Consider the following 26,650-nt stretch of genomic DNA (forward strand, 5'->3'; position numbering starts at 1 on the left):
AAATTGGTCGAGGCCGATCACCCTTTCTTGAAGCCATGCTGACAGGGCACGATGACATAGACCAAAGGGAAAGAGAGTCTATGAAGTACAATTGCTTCAAAGATCTTAGCCAATGCAGGTTGTATCACCACGGGACGATAATTCTTGACATCAGATGGGTCACCTTTCTTGAAAATTGGTACCAAAAAACCATTTTTAAGAACCCGAGGGAACTTTCCAAGCTTCATCAAGGTGTTGAAATACACAGTAATATGTGGAGCAAGCACACTGAGGATAACTGTAAGAAAGGACCGTGAGGTCCTAAGTTCGCCTCAATAAAGAAGGATTTTCATTTCATTTCACACTGCAACAGTATTTTAGTATTGCTGGTGGAATGCCATCCGGGCCAGCCAGATCCCTTCCTTGCATCTAGATGAGATAAGCGCTCCAAAACCTCACCACACGTAACATGAAAGTCAGTCAAGCAGAGATCAAATTCTAATTTGAAGGTAATATATCCACTGATTCCTCTTGATATAAGAGTGAAAATTTAAAAACGTACGTTTTCATGTCCCTGGCCTTTTACTTCGTAGATACTTGATTTGTAGTTTATTATTATGTGTTTTAATATTTTTTGGGACGGGGGCAACACGTTACACACATTTATTTGGTTTTAAATAGGTTCTAGGTATTTTTTTCGTATTTTTAAAGTCTCAAAATTCACGACCATGACGTGTCCCTAGGGTACATTTTCCAACTTTCACGCTGTTTTTAGACTAATTATTCATGCCGAAATATATAAAGCCATATTTTTATGTCATCAATGGTTATTAAACTTACAAAAAAGGAGCATATTATAATTTTATTGTCATTGCAAACTGACTACCATGACAAAAAAAGTCTGTCCCTCGATTTGGCGTCACGACCATTTGGGAAAAATTTTCAACTTTGGAGCCCGACAGTGGCAAGCCTGGCGTCGATGGAGTCAGTTGGTTTGAGAGACTAGTTCGGGGTGTACGTCAGGATTGTAGTGCCGGTCGTTTCGAGTTGAAAGGAGGAATTACAAGATTAATAAAGGAAAGATTGTGTTTTTTGTAATTTTGGTGTGTCCATGACCGTACGTAGTCATTCGATGAAGTAGACATGGTGTTAATTTTTGTTTATAAGATATTTCAATTGCTAGATTAACCTAGAAGTCCACTTTGTATCCTCGAACATGAGGTGCAGGGCTACCGCCAGAACAGAGCCAAATAACACGTAATTTCACGACCAAAGTTTCACGACCATCGCGGGTTTTTTCACGACCAATCCAGTCTTATGGATTATAGTGTGTTTGGTCGTGACAATAACTTTAATATAATTGTGAATTGAACAGTTTAGTTCAATTGAAACACATATTTTTATTATAACTAACAGTATAATTGAAGGATTGCCTAGAAAGATTTAAATTATCCCAGACAATTCACGACCGTACCGCTTGTCCCTGACCATCACGTTTATGATTTCTATCATAACAATTTCAAAAATTAAAATATCGTCATATTTCAATGTTTTATACACAAAAGAAGCACACCTCTATACAAACATAACGATTTTTCGGGTCTCAGGTAAGTTCTTTCGTAGTTATACAAACTTAAAAAGATTTTATTGGCTTTATTTCAATTTTTTGAGTTTTTTTATTTTTTTCTGGAAAGACCAAATATACTAAAAGCTTAGTGACCTTTTTATTGTATAATGGTCATAAAAGTAAATTAGTTTATAGCAAAACATAGTTATAAAAATAATATTAACCATTTTTAATATTCATTTAAACGTCCGTTATGGTCGTGACAGGATTTTGTGTTTTTCCACTTAAGATGCTCTTTTAAAAAGAAACTACCAAAGATATTGCGTTACCATGGACATTTTATGAAACTTCAAATGTTAACGAAATAAAAATAATAATAAAAGTTTTGAAAAAAGGGGAAAAAAATTTGCAAAGTGCTTTTTCTGAAAATGTACGTTTTTAAATTTTCACTCCCAAAGGTGAAAAAAGGTACGGAAAAAATTACACATCTCCTCAGGGTTTTCAGTGACATCATCGCCGAGTAGTACTACCGTTGGAGTTGACTGTCTTCCTTTGGTTCTATTAAGGATACCCCAGAAAGCCTTGATATTTGTTTGGAGATTATCATTTACTCTGTTGATATAGTGTTTATAGCAGGACTGAGACAGGATCTTGCACCGACTGCGGACATTACAAAACTCTATGTACACGTGTTCATTCGAGTACTGTTTGTATCGCTTATGTAATCTCTTCTTTAAAAAAAATAGTTCTTTCAATTCAGGAGAAAACCAACACGGAACAAACTTCTCTTGGTGCTCTTGAGGGGGGAACACATTCTCACGATCTCCGCAATATATTTACATAGATCTGCAAATTCTTGGGCGACATCACTAGCAGGATGCAATTGAGAGTAAGGTCATCTCTGTATAAGGTCAAAAATCTCCTGGGAATTGCATCTTCTCAAGTCAGGGACCATTGTGCCATTGACACGGCAATTTGTACGAGTAGTTTCATGTTCTATCTCCAAAGGTGGATGTTGTGATTCGCTTGGCAGTAGAGGGTCCAGTGCTCGATATACTTTAGTATGCTCAACAGAAGAGAATACAAGGTCCAAAAGGGCACCATGCTAATTCACAATCAGGTTATGCTGCTGTAACTGAAAAAGACGGCAGATCTCATAGACAACATTGACTGCCTGAGAGCAAGAAGAGCCTTCCATGTCATGCCAGTTTGCATGTGGGAGAGTGAAGTCCCCAGCCAGTTAATGGTTTTTTAGTGGATTTCCAAGCATGATCTCAAAAGTTAAACAGAAATCTAAGTAGGCCCTACAGTACTGGGTATCAGGACGATTCAGAGGCAAATATACTTCCCCTACAATAAGTGTCTGAAGAGGTAGCTTAACGGCAACGAAAATGCACAGAGCAATTTTGGCTATCGACACTCCAAGAAGACAATCGACTGTTTACAGCCACCACCACTCTTTTTTTTAACTGGATATCAGGGAGCGGCCAAACCTATATATCCAGCAATGCTTGTATCTAGCAACGCTTATGGAGTGTTCATGCAAACTTTGACTGGCAGCCATTTATGACTGGATCGTTCTTTTGAACTCCAGATTGCGGCAACATGTTTTACTGATTAAGGGTGTTTGGTCAAAAATTTTATCTCGGATTTGTTGTTATTGTTAAATTAGACTAAAAATTAGAGATACAAATATATAAGTAATAATTTTTTATGTTGAATATTAAGGGAGATATGGAGCTTGAAAGTAGTAAATTGGTCATATTTTGGTACCTATGCTTTTATTTAAGATTTTCAACTTACTCCTTGTGGGCTGACCTCCCTTTGGGGGGGGGGGGATCAAGAAGTACTTTAGAAAGTACTATTTTAGGTCCAGCATTGATGTGTGAAGTTGCAGTCTTCTTGAAAAACAAAGGGGCGGGGACTTTTAACGCACGGACCTGATTTATAACTTTAACAGTTTCAATCTTAAAAACTATTTAAGTTACATAAGAGATTTTTATCTCATTTTGTACCATATTTAATTACAAATAAAATATATTCTTATAATAGATACGTAGCCTTGACCGTTTGGGTGATATAGGTATAGCAAAAGTTACATGTAGCGTAGAGGAATATATCATTTTTTCTACTTTAACAGCTTATATCTTCAAGACTATTTAAGTTATCGAAGTGGTTTTTATCTCATTTTTTAGCAAATTTAATTGTGGACAAAACATGTTGTGTACCTATACAAAATGGCGTAAATGTGTCCTTTTGGGTGATATTAGGTCATTTTCAATGAATAGTTCAATTCCTCTAAAGAAAACAAAGATCACATCGTATTTCAAGATGGGGGACCAAAAAATCGGGCACCCCCCATAAACTGTTTCTATTTATTAGGGTATGGAAGAAACATGCAAAGTCTGTAGCTTTAATCCACCAGGTCACGATCATTTTGCTAAGCCACCACACTACTACAGACAGTCTATACTGCAATAGACTTACCAATACTTGGACAGCCAGCCATGGTGTTGGTCTTTTAGCTGCATCCTGTAAGCCACACCTTCCTCTCTGATTGGTTGCCAGGACATTGTTATGCTGTGTCGAGTGTTAGATACATATGTTAGCCTTAGAGGATCCATCTTTGCCGCACATTTAAACTATAATAGACTACTGATTTTAATGGTTACAACTATGATAGATCCCACTTACAAATATATTTTTACCTTACAATATTTATTAAATAAGTTACGTAATATTTTAAATTGTAGAAGATTTTGCCCTTCTTTAAATAGTTTCTAGCTTTAATGTTTTTTTTATAACAGCCTATGTTGAGTAAATATTTATCGACCCATTTTTCTATTCGATTGGCCAAACCTCTTTTCCACCACTAATAAATTCCACAACTGCATGTTGTAAACCTCTACATCAGCAAAAATACAGGTATTTAAAATTTTGAAAAAAATTGTGTTTCTTTTTACCTAAAATTTAAGAATTATGTAAATAATAATAAGATTTGTTCACAAAACAAAAGGTACTGCTAGTAATGCCAGTGATGAATACAACTCCAATCTCTAACCTAGTTGACAGTATTGTCATGGTAACACCAACACATCCCCCTCCTTGACCCCACATAATGTTTTTTAAGGTTGATTTTAATTCATAATATCTGAAAAGCTGATTCATCGTTACACATTGATACTTTAGAATAAACATTGTTAGTTGTAGCTTTACTTCAGTATTTTGGTTGAAAATTAGGTAACTAAGCTAATTTCCATTTGGTAATTCGATTTTCTCTAAAACAACTCCTTTAAAATGTCAGATTTATCCCAAGGCCACACCAAAAAAACAGGCCGTAATGCTCGTCAAGCATGACGTCACGATAGAAGACGGTAATGACGTAATATTTGATATTTTTGTGACAGAGGGTATTTATTTATTTATTTTCCAAGGAAAGATTAAAACAAGCAGCTGATCACAAACGGCAAACATTACGTCATTGCCGTCTTCCATCGTGACGTCATGCTTGACGAGCATTACGGCCTGTTTTTTTTAGTGTGGCCTTGTTTATCCCCTATCTATAAAATTAATACGCTACATGAATCTTTGTCGGATGAACTCCTCCGCCATTTCTTAACCGATTTTATCCATTGACGTCTCGTTGGAAAGAGCATGTCGTGTAGATTTATAAACTAACCTTACATTTTTGAAAAAGTCCCTTGGGCTCTGCCCCAGTGGCTGTTAAAGTTCCCATGTTATCCTTATGAAGAGCATAATTGTTTACATTTTGATCAGCTGTAAAATTTAATTGCTGTTATTTATTATTCAATTCAATGAAACGCATTGGGTACATTTACTGATTTTGTTGAAATTAAATAATTACTATTTTAATTTACAATCGTACATATTTCAATGTGAAAAATCGAGAAAGCCTGGACAATTTGATAAATTTTACCAAATAAGAAAAATGAATTGATGTAGTACTGTATTTCTTGAGAAATCATTGAAAGAGCCGATTTGTTAACAATGGAAACGTAGCAAAATCATAGAACGCCACCAAGTATAAAATAATATAGATTTAAAAAAATTTACTATTGTTATCAACCTATATAATGAAGAACACCTACAGCTACAATATGAAGATTCCCACAATCAATGAACAAGGATAATTAGCCTAAGTGCTACTATTTTGTAGGAAACATGGACTTAACTTTAATGATTGGCAAAGGAACCCCCTCTAAGTCTGAATTAAACTGGTACAGCAAGGACATTAATCATTAAATATATGTTTTCATAAAAGTCAAGTGGTTTTAAAAGAATGTGACTACATCCAAGAAATTTTAATAAAACTTTCATTGAAAGATTCATATTATTATTCACATTTAAGGGAAACAAAAAAACCATCTGAACGACATTAGGCCTTTCAATTCTGCATTTTTTCAGGTAAATATAATTTACGATATAACAGTAACTAGCCAAATGAATGCCAATTGATGCAAATAAAATTGTGACAGCGAGGTTATGTAGAAAATAAGGTAGTTCTTAGTCATGTTAACAAAATGTTTTCGATATAAAAAATTTACTGAAATTTGTAAACGTAAACGTACTAGTGACAATGGGTGGTACCATGCAGACTACATTATCATTGATCAAGATCAACATGGACAACCTAATACACCTAATACCTATACGACCCTAATACCTATAACCTAATACGACTATAAGTGGGAAACATTTAAAAACCAGATCAGCTTTTGAAAAATGATAAAATATTTATAAGAAATGTTGATTATATGGAACTGTTAGGTACATATCTATGAGTCGAGTCTTTTACACTCATCGGAAATTATGATGGCTTTTATTTGTTTTTAAATAACTACTTTACTTCTTTGCAATTGCTAGATTTTGAGCAACGTGTACACTAGTCTATATATTAATAGGCAAGCATGTTTCTTTAATACATTTTTTTTCTCAGCTCGTGTGCATCGCAGGAAAAATCTATGCATACCGGTACTGTTAGAAAGATATTTTCATGTACATGTGCAGAATCTCTTTAAGAATTAAAATAGGCTCAAATATAAGCACAAAAATTGAATTTGAAATTTAAAAAAAATTAACATTGGCTTTACTTGCCATGCTGGTGACGAAATAAGAACAAAATATAAACAGAAAATCAAAACAAATGGAAGAAAATACAGTCACATGTTTTATTTACAGCGAGGGATGAAAATAGAGAAGCCTGTACATTACATTATTTTGGTCGAGTTCTCGACCACTGGACGACCTCTAGTATTAAATAACTATTTTAACAAGTAATTAAGTTTGCTGCTACTGTTTGGTTTGAGGTAATAAATAATGGTGACGAAATAAGAACAAAATATAAACAGAAAATAAAACAAATGGAAGAAATTACAGTCACATGTTTTATCATAGACAAAAAGAATTAAATATAGACCGTCAGCTGTGCTGCGGTTACCATAGGTTCTGGCGCACACCGCTTGGAGCACCACGGTAGTTACGGCGTACGCGCTACGTAAACTACAGCGGTGTGCGCCGGAACCTATGGTAACCATGGCAACCGCAACACGGCTGACAGTCTATATTTAATTCTTTTTGTCTATGGTTTTATTTACAGCGAGGGATGAAAATAGAGAAGCCTGTACATTACATTATTTTGGCCGAGTTCTCGACCACTGGACGACCTCTAGTTTAAATAACTATTTTAACAAGTAATTAAGTTTGCTGCTGATGTTTGGTTTGAGGTAATAAATAATAGTGTTTTTAGCAAAATAACACAGTGTTTTTTGTAGTTTACTTACTTACTGCCGTGGCTCCACAAATCTCAGTTGGTTCTTCGCCTTGTGTACCAGCCTCTTCCACCCTTCTCTGTCTTCTGCCAAGTTGACATTTGCACCCATTGTCCTGATGTCGTTCAATACTTGGTCAGTCCATCTCAATTTCGGCCTTCCCAATGGACGTTTACTTCCAGGTGTGGCTCTCCAAACTTCATACAGTCTTGTTCCTTTCTCTCTTCTTAGCACATGCCATATTTAACTTAACCTTCTTCCTTTAACTATTGCAACAATATCTGGGTCGGTGTATAGTGATCTTAACTCTCTATTTTTCCTCATTCTCCACATTTGTCCCTCCTGTACTGGACCAAATATTTTTCTTAGGACTTTATTTTCAAACACCATGAGTCAGTTTTCATTTTTTTTGTAGTTTAGTATGAAATAAAATAAATGTTTCAAATTTGATCAAAATATGTTCATAAACAAGTGGAGTGTGGGAACCGTTTGTGGCAGTTAGATTAATGTATCTGAAATACTTAATGCTATGATCAGGTTTTACAAAATACAACTATTTCATCAATTAATTTAACTTATCAGTTTTGCTAAGAACTATCAACATCTATAACAAGTTTCATTAGTAAATATGTGGACATTACATACACATCCTTTGTATGGGTATTTTTCCTGTGTTTGCTTGCTAATGTCATCTGGTGAACCCACAGTTCTGGTTGATTCCAACCTTGATCCTAATCCAATCGACATTTTCTCAATCAAGGCCAGATTTTGCAGTTCAGGCAGAGATAATCCTGCATGGATCCATACAATTAGCAGATGTAACTTTTTGAAGACTTGCCTGCTTAGAGAGAATTGCACAAATAGTTGTCACCATACCTTTACGAGGTTTGTTTTCTTAAATTTTGTAAATTTAACATAATTATGAAAAGCATTGTTTTCAAGCAGTGTTCTACATTCAACCATCTCAAAACATTGCCAGGATTAGTTGTTTGTGCGTTTTGCGCGTTATTGCTCATCTTCATTTTCTACAAATATATCAGGCAGTTTTTGAGAGTGAATTCTGAAAATTCGTTTGCTGCGGCGAGGGTATTTTTTATTACTAACGTGCCTAATACATGCACACTATTTTGTGTTGATAGGTTGAAATACCGGAGTGCGGGATAGTGAGAAAGTTAAATGAGTGTGGGAAAGTGTGGGAATTCAGGAATCAATTACTTTGCATGATATTATCAGTGCAAGAAGACACACTTCGTCAGGTAACTGTAGGACAAATTCTTTAATTCTTAAACTCTGCAAAATTGTTTAGAAAGAAATATTCTTTTCAGTAGGCAGATGAATAAAACGCAATAACATTTTGTGTAAAAATTATATTGTTACAAATACAAATTCTCTATTTGTTATACAAAAGAAATTTGACCCTAGTGCCATGAAAGTTTAAGTTTTTATGGCATTTTAGCATGACTCAGGATCATATTGCTAGGTATGTTTTTGCACACAGCTGTTACATTATGGTACAGGTGCCATCCGTTTCAAGTGTTTAAAAAGTTCAGATAATGTACTTGCAACAGATACAGAAACCACAACTGATTTGCAGTTTTATAAATATCATGATTATGAGCAAATCAGCAAATGCTGAATATATAAAATGAAAAAATGACTTGTTCAGCACACACTGTTTACACAAACACCTATATTAACAATGATTATTCCAGGTTGATTGTGATATTAACCAAGTATTGGTGTCGATTTTAATTTAAATGCTAGGTACAATTTACCTTACAATTAAAATAAAACCCACAAAATCTTTAGACTCAAATCGAAATATACAAGTACTGAAATAAAAGAACATAGAATCTCAATACGTTAGTGGTTTAAAGTTAACAGAATTATAGTTTTAATGTAAAAACTTGGCAAGCAAAATAGTGCCATGAGGTATTGTATGAAGTTGGAAGTAGCGTATATGTGATTAATAATTACATATTATGTGTTTCATTCAAATGCTTTTCTAATGATTGGTCTGAATTAAATACTTCTGAACAAATTGAACATGGACGATTTATATAATCAATTTCTTCAAAATTTACAATTTTATAATTAGACATATGAATTGTTGAATCCTGTGTTCCGTTATTATCAAAATGTTCTTGGGTCAACACAGCTATTTTGCTTGGAATTTCTTTATCTGGAAGTAGTTTTCTTTTCTTGTAACACTTCAAGTTTTTTTCTAAATGTAAATGGTTTGGTTTGTTGAAATTAAGTGGACTTTGACTCTCAGTGTCATCAATATTTAAACTTCTTTCTGGCCAGTTGAAGTTTCTGAAACATAAAAAAAACAAGTTAAGGGTTTAGAAGAATGAACAAAACGGTATGTTCACCATCCGTATCAAAAATAAGGGCTTTAAAACAGTATAATGGTGCTTGGTAAAAAGCTTAATATTGCTTCTAATGTTAGTTGAAAGATAATGTTCCAGGTACTTGTTTACGCTGTATTATTACTCAGTAGTTTTATTGAGCGAAGCTCACTTTCCCTCACTTTGTAACTTCTTTGTAAGAGCATCAGAATGTAATGGCTTGACCAATTGATATGAAATTTGGCCAACAGCTAAAGACTACTGAGCACAATGTTTTGGTAAAAAATATTTGCAAATTTCCTTCTGGATTTTATTTTACGGGTCACGCAATTTCGCTTGTTATTTTAATGTAAGTTGAAAGAAAAATTATATTGGGTTTATGACATATGGATTTATTTCGTTTCATTTAAATAAGATAAACATATGTTAATTGTTTGTAACTGTTTTGTTTACATTTCAATGTTTACTTTCATCCTAGGATAAAGTCGTAATGTAACAGTTTATCAATGGAAGTAACAGTTTTGCTATATTCGTTTTGAGCATGCCTCAAAGGCCACGTCGTAATATTGGTCGTTGCACCAATAATGCAAATATTGTAAGAGAGTGGTGTCGTGAACAAGAAGAACCAGATGAAGCAGTGGCGGAAGAAGCTGATATTGATAGGCAGTTGGCTAATCAATTCCAACATGAATTAGATGAACTAAAATTTTACACTTGCACTAACTGTCATCGCCAACAACTAACAGCTTCAAACCAATCGCCGATTTGTTCGCGTTGTCGTTCAAATGCTAAATTCGGCGTTAAATAATATGGATGTGTCAAGTGTCCCGAAAGAATTAACTGACCTGACGATTGTAGAACAAATTTTGATTGCATGAGTACATCGCGCTATGCACATTTAAAAAGTACAAGCAAATGGTCAGGATGGCCAGTTTCACTACAGAGGTAACATTATTAATGTTGAGCAAGATATTAATGAAATAGCATCTGTCTTACCTACATTGCCCGAAAACTTAAAAGTAATCATTGTCCAACGTCAAGGTGTCTTTGGCCATATAGATTTCAAAGTTCGAAGTGAAACTACAGCAAGCACTTGTTTGGCTGAAGGCAAATAACCCATTCTATTTTGACATAACCATTAGTGATGAAGCGCTACACCAACTACCAGTCAATGATTTTGTTCACATACTATCAGATAAGTTTGTCATATTCTTTAGAACTTAAATAATATCGGGCAAACAAACGGTTAATCTGTTGATAGGGAACATATTGTAGGTTGTTAGCTGCTTTAGCCATTGACAATCTTTAAATAATGCTTCGCTCATTTATGCGTCTAAAGTGTAACGGCAGACCACCCTAGTTAAATATACACATTTACTGTGGATGCCATATTTGGCTTATTTGGCGAGTCGCCGTCGGCCCCAACAAATGCATGCATGCACCGCCACGGTTGTTTTAATTAATGTTAAGTTTTTTGTTAAATGCTTCATGTCAACGTGTGTTTTCAATTTTAAATGTATGACGAATCAAAGAAGAGGATGAACCTGATGGTGTGGCAGTTCCCGCGAAACATGTAGTTTGGCCTTATGGATAAGGATATTATTTTAACGTAACAAAATAATTCTATTAATATAAATTAATACCCAGACATAATAGGAAAGTGAATTCTGATAATATCCTTTTATGCTTATTGTCCAATAGTTTGTTGAGTAGGGTAAATTAAAAGGAGATATTAGATTTTCTCTTGCTATATGATATAATTTAGTAATGATATATTCTCGTTATGTGATTATTTACAGTTATATTAATTAATCAGAAATCAAAATTCTTTATACAAGTTGACATGTTGACGATCCCGAGTCATTTCGATGATCGCGCCATGACCATGAGTCATGTCGATGATCGCGCCATGACCATGAGTCATGTCGACGATCGCACCATGACCGCGGAATAATTTCGACGATACCGTACCGCTGTGACTACGAGCATACAGACGATCACGTGACCCCGAGCATACCGACGACCACACCGTAACAGCGAGTCATTCCGACAATCACGCCATGACCATGGAGTCATACTGATGATCACCCTGTTACCGCGAGTCATTTTGAAGATCGCGCCGTGACCACGAGTATTTTCTATGATCTTGCGGTGACGGCGAGTCATTTTGAAGGCACATATGTTGACGACAGTGCTGTGACCATGGTAGTTGCTAACACAATGATGCCGCTATTGCGGATTAAAGTCATGATGACATTGTGTTAGGTAGCAATATTGCTATACACATGTCAACGTTTAGGATTTATTAAGCAAAACTGTTTTTCTACTCATAACCAATTCAGGCCTTAAAAATCTACACAGTTTTTTAAATGAAGTTCTGTTTCAATACCTTTTTGTGGTTAGGTTAGGTATTTTATAATGAGATTGATGATTTACAGTTAAATTGGACCAGATATGACATTATTTAGTCACAAGTTTTAATTATTAGTTTTTATAGATCCGTGCCACAAACAGTAAAAATTGGTTTTGTTTGTCTTTTTTGGTAACTGGAATACTTAAGACTTTTAAAACAAACCCTTTACTTGCACAGGAAAAAATCCTGTCCCGTCCCAAAAATCGGGAAGGAAATAAAAATCCCGTCCGTCCTGAACTAAAAATTAAATCCCGTCCATCCCTAGTTGTGATACAACATCACAACTTCATGGCATTGGAAAAGGCCAAGGATTATCAATGATGATGAAAAATCCTTTATTCAGGCAGTATTCTGATGTACCTTCACGAAAGATGAAACCATCTCTGCCGGAAAAAGGCTTTAGTGTCATTATATTGTGGAAGGGTTTCTGAGACACTCGATGACATACGTTCAGGGTGTCTAGTTTATTTCCATTATCAAATTCAAGACTAATTCCAGACTTTTCAAGACTAATTCCAGATTTTTCAAGACTAGTTTTTTCAACAATAAGTGGGTGTTGATACCAAAATGTATCGATTCTCGATTCCTGATACCGATACCAATTTTTATAGCTTAACCAAATTCTCTAAATAATACTACACCAACCCCTGTCTTTGTCATAAAGTAGTACCTATTATAATAATGTGGTGTTTTCAAGTAAAGAAATAATGCAGCAATAAAAAATTCTAACTAGCAAATTTGGTTTTTTTGATCATGATATCTTCCGTGTACCGTACGTTTAGTTATCATCGTCGTCTCCCGCGGTCTCAGAAACGTCATCGTCATCGTCCGCGTCGCGGCAAAATCATGAACATTTCCCGCGGCTGTTTCGACATCACCGTCATCTCCCGCGGTCACGGAAACGTCATCGTCATCTCCCGCGGTCACGGAAACTTCACCATCGTCGTCCGCGATCGCGACAAAATCGTGAACATTTCCCGCGGCCGAGCAGATATCATCGTCGTCTCCCGCGGTCACGGAAACGTCATCGTCATCTTCCGCGGTCACGGAAACATCATCGTCAACTCCCGCGATCGCGACAAAATCATGAGCATTTCCCGCGGCCGAGCAGATATCATCGTCGTCTCCCGCGGTCACGGAAACGACATAGCCATCGTCCGCGATCGCGGCAAAATCGTGAACATTTCCGGCGGTTGTTTAGACACCACCATCATCTCCCGCGGTCACGGAAACGTTATCGTCGTCGTCCGCGATCACGGCAAAATCATGAACATCTCCCGCGGTCGTGTAGACATCATCGTCTTCCCCCGCGGTCACGGAAACGTCATCGTCGTTTCCCGCGATCACGGAAACGACATCGTCGTCGTCTGCGATCGCGGGAAAATCATGAACATTTCCCGCGGCTGTTTAGACATCACCGTCAATCTCCCGCGGTCACTGAAACGTCATCGTCGTCGTCCGCGATCGCGACAAAATCATAAACATTTCCCGCGGCCGAGCAGATATCATCGCCGTCTCCCGCGGTCACGGAAACGTCATCGTCGTCTCCCGCGGTCACGGAAACGTCATCGTCGTCTCCCGCGGTCACGGAAACGTCATTGTCGTAGTCCGCGATCGCGGCAAAATCATGAACATTTCCCGCGGCCGAGCAGATATCATCGTCGTCTCCCCCGGTCACGGAAACGTCATCGTCGTCGTCCGCGATCGCGATAAAATCATGAATATTTCCCGCGGCCGAGCAGATATCATCGTCGTCTCCCGCGGTCACGGAAACGTCATTGTCGTAGTCCGCGATCGCGGCAAAATCATGAACATTTCCCGCGGCCGAGCAGATATCATCGTCGTCTCCCGCGGTCACGGAAACGTCATCGTCGTCGTCCGCGATCGCGATAAAATCATGAATATTTCCCGCGGCCGAGCAGATATCATCGTCGTCTCCCGCGGTCACGGAAACGTCATCGTCGTCTCCCGCTGTCACGGAAACGTCATCGTCGTCTCCCGCGGTCACGGAAACGTCATCGTCGTCTCCCGCGGTCACGGAAACGTCATCGTCGTCTCCCGCGGTCACGGAAACGTCATCGTCGTCGTCCGCGATCGCGGCAAAATCATGAACATTTCCCGCGGCTGTTTAGATATCACCGTCATCTCTCGCGGTCACGGAAACGTTATCGTCGTCGTCCGCGATCACGGCAAAATCATGAACATTTCCCGCGGCCGTGTAGACATCAATGTCGTCTCCCGCGGTCACGGAAAAATCATCGTCATCTCCCGCGGTTTCGGAAACGTTATCGTCGTCGTCCACTATTGCGGCAAAATCGTGAACATTTCTCGAGGCCGTGTAGACATCATCATCATTGGCTTTCGCGGTTACGTAAACGCAAGACGACGATCGCGGCAAAATCATGAAAATTCCCGACTTTGAAATCAAATTTAAGACTAAATCCCGACTTTTCAAGACCATTTTGAAATTCAATACTAATTCCCGACTTTCCCGATTTTCCCGACTACTAGACACCCTGTACGTTATGAACGTTTTTATGCCAAGGGAACAAGTAAGAGAACGACACAAGCTGTGCAGCCTCAGTCTCTTCCACCTACCTCAGCTGCTGCCAAATATCACAGCATGAGGGTTTTCCACCAAATTTTCCACCCTATCACCCTTGGAGTCTGGTTGGAGATTATAAAGCAATAAACAACTTCCTATAATGACTGACCTAAAACCAGCTCCAACAAACAAATTAGAATTTATAAGATGTAATTTCAAGTCAGACTGTGGTTAAGAATAAGAATAAGAACTTTATTCAGCCAGAAAATATTTCATGCAAATACATTGGCACGTCAATTTTATAAATAAATAATATTCAACAGAAGTCCTTAACAGTCCATTGTCTTGACATATACTCTTCTATAGAATAAAAGGATCCTTTACATAGAAAATAATTTAATTTTATTTTAAAATCCTTATCACTAAGCAGTCTTATATCTAATGGTAACTTATTGTACAACTTAATTGCAATCATCATTGGTCTTTTATCTGTCTTGGCTAGTCTTACTTTTGGCAAATTAATGTTATTACAAAAACGAGTATTATAACTGTGCACATCTTTTCTACAGTCTAATAAATGAATATTGGCTCTAATATAAAGTAGACATTGTTGTATAAATAAAGAAAACAAAGTCAAAACTTTAAACTCCTTGAATAGATTTTTACAACTATGACACATATATATTTACACCAACAATGACTCTAAGAACTTTTTTTTGCATAATAAAAACTTAATTTGCATGAGGAGAAGATCACCAAACAATCAAACCATACCTTAAATGGCTATGAAATAGTCCATAATAAGCCTGTATTAAAGAATTCTGATTCAATTCACCACACAAACATTTCATAGCAAATATACTCGAACTAAGTCTTGCCTTTACCAAATGAACATGATATTGCCAATTTAGAGTAGTATCAAAAGTTAGTCCCAAAAACTTTGGATGCAGATTTTCATTTGGCATCTCAGTAATTTCTCTAAGACTAAATACTACAGTTGATGTTTTATCTTTATTAAGAATTAAATTATTTGCTGTGAGCCAGTTCTCAACAACATTTTTATTCAACTCACAGTTTTCTAAAAGTTGACTATAGTCTGAACTCCTGGTGATTACCGTGGTGTCATCTGCGTATAAAACAATATCTGTAGGGACATTTACACTTAAGTCATTGACCACTATCAAGAACAATAATGGCCCAAGTACCGAGCCCTGAGGGACTCCACAGGTTACAGGTTTACATTGAGACAGGTTATTTCCTAATGCCACATACTGAGATCTATTTTGCAGATAAGACCTAAATAAATCTAAAGCCACACCTTTGATATTGTAGTGCTTTAATTTTTCTAACAGTACTGTATGTGAAACTCGATCGAAGGCTTTACTTAGATCACAGAAAGTGATTGCAGCAAAGTCATTTTTTTCAAAACAATCTAGCACCTTATCAACCAAAGAAATAATTGCTTGAGTTGTTGATAAACCTTTTCGGAATCCAAACTGTTGTTTGCATATCAAATCATGGGATTCCAAATATTCCATCAATTGTGTACCAACTACTAGTTCCACTATCTTAGATAAAACAGGTACAATCGCAACAGGCCTATAGTTACCTATATCCTCTTTTTTACCTTTCTTATAAATAGGAAGCACTTTTGTGATCTTTCATCTAGATGTCCTCACCAGTTTCAGTTTCTTTTTTATATACAGCTGTTTTTTGTTTTAAATTTGTTCAATGTAATTCGTATGGTGAAAACCCGACCTTTCAAAGGGTCTCACGACCTTAAGGGTAGGAACATTTACATTCTAAAATCTTAATGCAAAACTACGAATTGGGCCGAATCTTTTGACACCTTAAACGTTGAAATTGGTCCACAAATAAGGGAGGAGTAGTGTTTACAAAAAACAGCCCTCACGTATTAATATAAGAGATATTTTATCCTCTCCTATTATTTACTAGTGGGCCTTAGTTAGGTTTACAATCTAAAAACTGTTATTAAAACATGTAACATTCAAATTCAACAAATTTTAGAACTCGCTACTAGCATTTACTAGTAGGCCCACAATGCTTTATTCTATAAATTGTTATAAAACGTAGCCTATGTCAATCAAATCAAAGCAAATCAATTATGTCATATTTGTACACGTAAGTTGGACGATTCACCGACGAACCTTTAATTTTAAATCTATGAATTAGTTATGAAAGTTACAATGGTTAATGACTGTATCAATTAATGGTTTTAATTTATTATGACATCACGATTAAACTTGTTTTCCGTGAAAACTTGCGTGTATTTTAGATTAACTAGTTAACCCCCCCCCCCCCCCCCCGTGCTCCGCCACGGGAATATTTTCAGCAATAAAAGAAAAAGACATAATAATTAACAAATCTGTTAATCTTTGTATTTTAATTAGAGGCTGCTTAATTTTGTACATGAAACAGAACTGATAGTTGGCCTGTATAAACTATTTTATGGTAATCAAACCGATATATTAGTTTAACTAAATGAATGTTTTACATTTAATTCCAGTTTCATTTGAAAAAATAAATAGTATACGAACTGCGCAATGTTGATAACCTAATAGCCTACTTATGCTATGGATATAATTTGTTTATGTATATTCTTATATTCGTTGTTTTTTGTTCATTACATTTTGTTGTATGGAATAATGATAGTCACTTACATGTAAATCACGCATCAGCAGTTGGTCGCATTTCACGAATCTTTGACCTATTCTGTGAGTAACAGCTGTGTTTTCGTCATATATATAAAGTTGCATGAAGGGCATACTTTGGATCAACGTTAGAGGGTATTAACGTTCCAATCCGATGGTAAAAGGAGTTCCGGATCTTAAAATTATATAGACTACGAGAAAGATGTTGATTCAATTAAGTGAGACTTAGAACTCGCCATTTTAAATGCAGAGTTCTATGATCTTATATTATTCAAACTAGCTGTTACCCACGGGCTTCCCCTTTTGTTACCCCCTTTTGACATCATAAAAGTATTAATAAAAGTATTGTTTAGTTTGATGGTTCTCTACGTGTTTTTTTCATTCTGTATGTATCTTTACGCCCGGATTTCTATTTCTTTTTGAACTTTTCTCACTCTAGGGTTAATGATAAAGTTTTATAATGCTGTAATGGTACACTGCTGAACGTCAAACACTGATCTTGAGTAAGATTCATCACCTACGACAAAATGTTCATATGTTTCCCATTCATTAGCAATTATCTGTACAACTTGCAAGCGGATTTTCCTATAATTGTTTTGGGGGCTATAGAGAATAAATTATATTGATCAAAACCAAAACAATAAGTTTCCGTCCACTAATATGGGTATTATTTCACATTCCGTACTCAAAATTAAACTCAAACAGTTAACAAATACACTTTTCCTAGATCAAAATCGTGTGCTTATAAACAGGAACTCCTAGATTAATAATACATACCGAAAGTGAGGTTATAAAAATAATAACAAATATCTGACAAACATTAAACAGCTGACGAATAATTTATAAACTGTGTATTATATTCTTCAATAAGAATTTAATTGACTCAACCTTTCAAGGGCTGTAGGTCGAAGTCCTTAAAAAAAAATGTAAATTCTAAAGAAGTTAGGCAAATCTACACACTATCCCCCTTAATTTGAGACATCAATCTTGTAAATCGGTCCAGTAATGACTGAGAAAACAGACTTAAAACCTCTATGAAATCTATATATTTAGATTTCATAGAGGTTTAATTGGTACTACTGGATGTTCAACATTTTTCATATCCTATTATTTTCCTATGATACTGGCATTTATAGTTAAGATTGAAATCATATTAATTGGCCGTTGTACAATTAAATACAAAATTACTCTGTAGAAAACCATGACCTATTTCAACAATGACCATTGGTTCATGGAATAATGAACAACTGCTGGCGAGTTTACTTATCTCTCCGAGCTTCCGTTACAAATAATTCCCACGACTCGAAGTAGGTACTGTATCTTCTAAGCAAAAACTATTTTTATAGCCTTGATTTAACACGATAAACTATGTTAACATTTATAGCTCAAATTGATCATCTGCAGTATAAACAGACAATTAAAATAAATAAATAAAAGGAAAAAAAATTGTTAACAGCGGAACCATAGTTTTAATTGGGTTTGGGGTTCTCCTTTGCAATTACACCACGTAAAATACGCCCACCACAGCAAACCTGCAGACTAAGTGATTTTCCATTTCCCTGATTGGATTTACTCTAAAAACTCTCTTTAAAAATAGCACATTTATTCCCAATTTAAGTAGTATTGGTTTAACGAGTACTTAGGTTTAATGCAACAGGGAGGATAATATTTGTTGTGTGAAATGTTAATAGTTTAGTATGAAATTAATACATTTTCCAAATTTGATCAAAACGTGTTCATAAACAAGCAAAATACAACCGTTTACTTATTCTCTATAAGAATAACATGGGAATTTAACCCCGTGCTCCAGTTGTGTTATATACTTCGATGGTTAATCTACACCAGGTAGTATCGTATCCACAGTGCATGCCTATAAATATCCACAATTCCTAACCTCCTAGTAGCTGGATTACAGGACCCCATAATAAACAACAACGAAATTCAAATACTCGGACAAAAATAAAAGTTTGTCTGTACACGCGCCTGTTTTAGAGTATAGGATAGGATTTTATAGGATATTCTAAATGCGGAATGGAAACTTCTTAGTATTCACCATTGTATTGACAGATTTTAACAATATTTGTTTTTACTAACAGAGATCACTAACTACTTTCAAATGTAATATTTCTTACAAATACATCACATTACTTACTTTAATTCACTGTTCATATATGTTTGGAGGTACTTGGATGGATTTTGATCAATCTAGAAAAAATATGATGGTGAGTTATGCTGAAGAATCAACTATAAAGCACAACAATTGTATAAATATTTACAGGTAGAGGTAGTGCTCACTATTCTGACAAAATGATATATGAAGCAAACCATATAAAGTGGGAATTGTAAAGGTAGAACCCTTTAGGGACAACTGTAGCAACTCTAGCCGTAAGGTGTAGGTGCACGGCCATAACCTGCACAGAGCTTTAAGGGCTATAGCCTATAGGGGCATTCCATGACAGTGACTGGCGACGTCACAGGAGGAAGAAGACATGCTTTGGCGAACTGGTTTGGAGAGATCTGAAATTCAATGTTTATAACGTTTTTTGTTTCAACAGAGTTAACTTTAACTATGTACTATTGTTAGTCAAACATAAGTGGTTTGAATATTAATTAACTCATGTACCATAGTGAAGCAGCATATCATCCTACAGAAAAAATAGGGAAGAGAATCGATTGTAAGAATAATATAATAAAGTAGAAACCCCTTTAAAACATAATATATTTTATTGGATCAGTATTTAATTTGAAAAAAACATTATGAAAACCTGATAAAGCAGAAGGTTGGTTACCAGACTAATTATTTATAGCAGAGCTTTAGTCATAGCGGCTGACGCGGCTGAATTGCTCGAGCCGCCTCACTAGAGCCGCATCCGCTGCATCCCCGGTCGTAGGGATGGGTTCTGTTTATTTACATGTTAAGCAGTATGAGTCGTAGACACAAAGCCTTAAGCCTTGGCAGGAGTCAATCATTTTGCATTATTGTTGACCGTCAGATGCCAGGCGAAACAGCGGTTGTCCGAGAACCAATCGGCAAAAACATGCGTTCACGTTGAAGCATATTAATCATGCACCGTAAGCTTAATTACCGAGCAGAAAATTGAATGTGATTCTTAAATATATTTTCCATGTGAATTTCTTTTCCGATTTTTAAAACTTGTAGAGGTTGAAAAAATCACAGTTTAAGTCAATATATTTATGTAGTTTAACAAAATAATAACAATTAAAATTAAAAAGTAGCTAGCAAAACAAATTTTTTGTTTCAAAAGCTTTAAAATAAGATTTGTTGCAACTTTTTTATCTTAATAGACAATGCCTTAATATGCTTCAACCATTAACTTTGCTGTTATGGGCATACAATCCAAGATGGCCAGCGGTACTGCCAACTCTTAACCGTGCGGCTAGAGTAGTTACAGTTGTCACTTAGGAGTGGTACCTGAAGAGTAAAATAATTAACTGGAGTAAAGGTATATAGTTTTTTGATTATCATAAACAATTAGTTCACTAATTACTTTGATTGATAGACCCATTATCTGCAACTGAAGGCCTCCAGGATTTAATACAATTTAAATGTTTAATACTTTAATAATTTTTGTAACTCCAAGACTAATATTTGTGTATTTCTTTATTGTTTTATTAATATGGTCTTCCAACAAAATATTTTTATAAATAAATGTAAGTTAAAGGGTGGTATTTAACAGATAAATTGTACAGTTTGGACTTCTAGTGTAAGAACACTAAAGGACAGAATGTAATTTTACAAACTCTATTGTTAGGATGGAATTTATTCCTGGAAAGAACTTAATAAATTAGAAAAGACAGAACAGTTATAAGCAACAACTTTTAGTAAAGTTCTTGCAGCTTGCAAACTCAAAGTTTTATAATTTATTAATTTAAAACAAAATGATTACATTTTTTTCCTTACCTTGAATTTTGAAGAATTTGAAACATCTATTCCAGTTGAAATATTGTAAGGTTCTTCTGAAGTTCTTTTAACAGAGCTTCCAGGCAAACCCATAACAGTTTTTGGTAGATTTAGACTAGTAGTTTTTGGTAGATATTGAACAATGACATTATTACTTGATACGTCCGTTGTATTTTCCTGCAATATGAAATTGATGCATTGAATGTGTGTTGCGAAATTTATCCAGAAACATTAACCCATTGGGGAAGGAATTAATGCACTGCCTGCAGTGCCCTCTGTCGGCAATTAATTTTACCAAATGTGTAGACTTTTACTCTAATTGTTATAGAAAGAAAACCTTAGGTAATAAATTAATCATTCTTTCCCCATTTTGTTCACAGTAAAATTTGTCTACGAAAAAAGTGGTAATAGGATAGTCAAAGTGTAAAATAAAAAAATAAAATTATGAAGATTATAAAATTAAAATCTTTTAAAACAATTTTTTAAAAGTAAACTTTATTTACAAATTCCAAGATTAATCCAGACACCAAATGACAACAATGTTATAAAGTTCAATTTACTCCCTACATAATCACAAGTTATTTACTTTTTTAAGTATAAACGAAAAAATGTTTGTTTTACCTTGCGGTAAGGTGATTTTGGGTGATATATGGTTTCCATGGCAACATAACCTTGTTTGTTATTTGCAAAAATAGATAAAGAAATATGAAAAAACAAGAAGCATATTAAAAAACATCAAAAAAGTAAGAAGACACAAAAAGGGGGAAAAATAATAATAATTAACCCTTTCAGTGCTATGAAACGATATATCGTTGTTTTAAAAAAACTCTAAGGGATATAGAGAGGAAGGTTATTTAAAAAAAAATAGCAAAACGGCCATTGGTGACCTGCATGTTCATAGGATACACTACCAACCACTTAGCTAAAAGATTCGCCCAATCCGATGATTTCGAGGTGTATGTCTAAACCAAGGATTATGAACACCTCACTATGCCCCAGTGGTTGTAGTATATCGCTACAAACACACAGGTCACCAATTATTTGCCACACAGGACGGGATTCGAACCCGAGCAGACGAATGCCACTGGCCAAGTGACACACGCCCTAGCCTTCTCGGCTATCTGTGCTTGAAGACTGGGGAGTCAAAACCCGGTATTTAAGCTGTCGCCACCGATTGCGAACAGATGGCGCTGCAGATGGTTGTTCAATGCGTTACTAGGTAGCAGCACCAGCTAGTCATGGACTATTTAGATGCAATCTTTTAGTTTTAGTAGTAGTAAATGTGTTCCTGAGACTTTGCTGCAAAACATTAGTTTCCCTAAAATTGCTATATTACAATAACCTCGTCCAACTAAATCAGGGTTAAATTCAATATTACATTGTAAAGTATATGTCTTTTGATTTTGTAAGATTTTGGTTTCAAATAATGCTATCAGAACATAAAAACTTATAGGAAAACCAGGAAAATTACAACAAAAACTAAGTTTTCTTTTATGTTTACTACAAATACCGGGATTTATCTTTCTTATATATTTTCTTATTATGTTATTATTCAAAATTAGCCTAATTAATAAAATAGTGACAACATGACAGTTAAAATTCAACAACGGGTAATGGAATTAAAAGGCAAACAAAAAAGTCTTACAAAATATGAATTATTGGCCTAGCACTGAAAGGGTTAAATAGCTAGTTGCGCTGCATGGCGGTGAGACAAGTGGCACTCGTAAGTCAGCCGCCGGGCCTGCAGCGGCCGTAAGAGTAACGCTCGTAAGTCAGTGCCAGTGTATGGTTGTTTGGTGGTTCGACTATGTCTGGGACAGGCTCCGGGAGAAAAAAAAGGAGGACAAGCCACCTTTTCAGTGATTTTGCTGCTTGGATCAGCGTCTCGCACCTGCCTTCGATGTAAGTTTTTTTCTGTTTTCTGTAACTCGTTGACCAATCAGCGAGTGATTTAACCTTCGTCTAGAATTATGACAAAGGTGAAGAAAGTCTCACTCTCGTCCCGGCTATTCGTTCTTTTGTTTTGAAGTTATTTTGTTTGACTCGTACTTCGTCGTTTTGATAAATTCAGTTACGTTTAGCAAGCTCTGAAATCTTGAGTTTAGATTTACCATTTTGTGGTGAACGTGTACATCGTTTATCTTTTATTTCGTCACTTGGTGAGTGGTGCAGCAACACTTTTGTTGCATTATTTAAATTTTAACCTATACCAGTTAAAAAAACTTTGGTGAAACTTGAAGGCTAGGCCTGCCTCTCAAACCTAGTCCAATTCAGTGGGTAAATTGGAGTTGGTGTCTCTCGTATTAAATTAACGTCTTGAAATTTATATTGGGACTTTCTTCTAAGTTTTAAATCTTTAAAGTTCGTTGAAGTCCCTAAGTTTGCCCCAGCAGACAGGTTTCTGCTGAACTAGTTTTGCAGACGTTTGCTTAAGTTGACCACGCAAGTAAGTATAAGTTTTAGTTTTGTTTTTGAGCTCATGCAGCAGTTTTATTTTTTGTTCCTATTTTTCTCGTTTCGTTTCTAAGGCAACTTAAGCCAGCTTGTTTTTTTTTTCGTAAATTTAGACTCCGTGGGACGTAGGCTAGGCCTATCTTAAGCTAACCTTGTCTGTTTCAGGTTATCACGTGTACCTTAACCCTGTAGGTAAGCAGGGTGACTACTTAGATTACTGTTTGCCTAATTAAGTAGTTAGTAGCGTGTCAAGTAGTAATTACCCACAGAGTCCCACCAAATTTATCGATTCCCCACAAACTCCCATGACTAGAGCGGTGATTAAAATTTTGGTATCTGGTAACCTGCTAGGTTTGTTCCGAGCTCTGATAACCGAGGCTATCAACACTGAAGCTATCCTAATCACTATCGACTCCTAGGAAAATCCATACATACGAAAAGAACACAATTACGCACTAGGAGCTTAGTCGGAGTCGGGGTCATCTGGAACCAGAGTTCTCTTTACCCCCATTTTGGGCCTCCAATAATGTTGCAGTTTGTGGAAGCACTCCCTGTGGATGCCAGAATTGCAACCAGGGCACCAAAAGCTTGGCCTTCCTCTACCACATGATACACACTTCCGTTCTTGTTTGCGTGGTAAGTGGTCAAGGCAGTGGGGATGGTCACCTTCAGGTCCAGGTCCAGGCTTTACATCTTGTTCATTTCCTGCATCTGCAAGAGAATCCAACACAGAAATATGAAACTCCCTCCTGTTCTTTGGTTTGTCACTGTGGAGCTTATAAAGGGCGTGGCAGAAAGAGCTCCGTTATTAGGAAAGGTAATAAAAACAAAACCAAGTAAGACATGACATTTTTATTGCTATTAGCCAAAAACACACATTATGCCATTTAAAAAAAATATAAAATTATAGTGCTTTAAATAAAACGTTGTTTTAGTAACCGATAATTAAAAATTATCGTGTTTTAAATAAAATGACATTTAAATGGTGGCCTCCAGTGTTAACACATTGGTTCAAACGTTCCCAGTAGTTGTCCATTACCTTTCGGATCATCTTGGGTGAGATGGCTGCAACTTCATGCCTTATTCTTTCCTTGAGGGCTTCCAAACTTTGAGGGCGATGTTTGTATACCTTTAGATAGCTCCACAAAAAAAGTCACACGGGCTCAAGTCTAGCGATCGCGGTGGCCATCCGATGTCACCGCACATTGAAATGACATGACCAGGAAACATTACCTTGACCAATGTCAATGATTGACGGGACGTGTGTGAAGTAGCACCATCTTGTTGGAACCATACATTGGCCAGATCACGAAAGATTTCAGCTAGTTTTGGCTGCAAAAAAGTATGGAGCATTGTACAATAACGATCGCTGTTCACAGTCACAGTCGCACCATTTTCTTCCAAAAATTACGACCCGATTATACCCCTGTTAAACACACCGCATCACACTGTAACCTTTAGACTATGAAGTGGTCGTTGGTAAAGTTCATGGGAGTTGTTTTCAGCCCAATACCTACAATTTTGCTTGTTCACCTTACCAGAGAGATGAAAATGTGCCTCATCTGAAAAGATCACAACATCTTCTTCCTGAATGAGTCAAAGAACATGTTGACACAATGGTGTAAGCATATCAAAGTCTCGATCATTCGGCTTCTGTACCACGACGATCTTGTAGGGATGCATATTCAAATCTCGATGAAGAATTCTTCTGGCACTATGATCAGACATTCGTAATGCCGCTGCGTGTTTTCTCGTGGAACGTCGAGGGGATTGTTCAACTGACTCCCGAATAGCAGCAACATTTTCTAGGCCGGTAACAGTTCTCGGTCGTCCTTGACCAGTTCTCGGTCAGTCTGTCGAAAATTGGTAACCTACGAGTATATAGTTTTTTTATCGGGAACAGGTTCCCGTTGACCAAGCGTGAAGTGAACGCGAAAGGCGCGTTGAGTGGCTACAGGCGATCTGCCATTTTGAATGAACTGCTCCACAACAAACGCGTGATGCTGCCCTGACCAAGCCATGGCGTACACTAAAACGGCACGTACGCATCTATTCAAGGACACAACCCCACCAATTTACCTCGCCGCTGCTCGCTACCGCTAGCCTTAGAAATCGGGGAGTTCTTTCTGCCGCACCCTGTATAAGATATACCCATTGAACAGGGCAAGATCGATCAAGTTGAAGAATATCTTCTTCCAGTATTTGCTGGTTTGTCGGTTTATTGATAAGGCATACACACACTTATCACTCACATCCACTCCACCCATATTTTGATTGTAATTGTGGATGAGCAAGGGCGTCCCTCCAACTAACCCCTTCTTGCTTGTTACAATTCCGTCTTCAGCATGATAACCGGTTGAGATGACTAGGACTGGTTTGCAAGTTGTCTTTTGCCTGTAGCCGACCATTAACAATTTCCCCTCGCGAAAGTTTTCCCTCTCACCAAGTTTAGTTCTCTTTACTGTTTTTAACCAAAATTTTGATTCCTTATTTAATGTACCAATAATAAATGTACTACGTTCAAGCAAACCTTCAGCAAGCGGAATTTTGGTATAGAAATTGTCCGTGTACAAATGGTGACCTTTGTCTAATAAGTTGCCTTTTGTCATCACCTCCATCACCACTCGTTCAGTGAACAGTTCATCTGAATTGTCAGGATCTGCAGGTATGTAGTCTTTGCTACTATAGATTTCAATATGTAATACATAGCTTTAATATGTAACCAATATGCATTCTTGAACTGTGAATTTACATGGTCCAAGAGCCATCTCACTTTCAACCACGGATCGTAGTTGGGGTCATCTCTAGGAACATCTCGAGCTGAGGTCATGTGCAAAAAAGAACTTATCAGGGCAAAGCGGTTCACTGTCATTTGCTTGCCATAAAATGGACAGCATTGTAAGCTCCTTGTGTCCCAGTAGTGTCTGACATTATTTTTCACTGTTAGCCATTAGAATT

The 26,650-nt window shown here is 36.4% G+C and overlaps 1 protein-coding gene across 9 annotated transcripts in view; it reads right to left on the minus strand.

The window, feature by feature from the left end:
* Positions 1-8,687: 8,687 nt before the first annotated feature.
* LOC128983602 (uncharacterized) overlaps positions 8,688-26,650 on the minus strand; it is a 96,564-nt gene continuing 78,601 nt past the window's right edge. For 8 of the 9 annotated variants that reach the window (XR_008489876.1, XM_054402955.1, XM_054402954.1 and 5 more), the window contains 3 exons: positions 21,239-21,415; positions 19,469-19,521; positions 8,688-9,651 (listed from right to left, as the gene is read on the minus strand). Coding sequence is in view for 8 of the 9 variants with exons in the window: in XM_054402955.1 (XP_054258930.1) it covers positions 9,309-9,651; positions 19,469-19,521; positions 21,239-21,415 (573 nt within the window). In the remaining variant the exon portion in view is untranslated. The remainder of the gene's footprint in view (positions 9,652-19,468; positions 19,522-21,238; positions 21,416-26,650) is intronic. The other variant, XM_054402958.1, reaches the window with a different exon arrangement.

The sequence above is a fragment of the Macrosteles quadrilineatus genome, unplaced genomic scaffold (genome assembly GCF_028750875.1).
Source record: "Macrosteles quadrilineatus isolate MER2022 unplaced genomic scaffold, UCM_ALF_1.0 Scaffold_1__1_contigs__length_201487025, whole genome shotgun sequence".
Taxonomy (NCBI): domain Eukaryota; kingdom Metazoa; phylum Arthropoda; class Insecta; order Hemiptera; family Cicadellidae; genus Macrosteles; species Macrosteles quadrilineatus.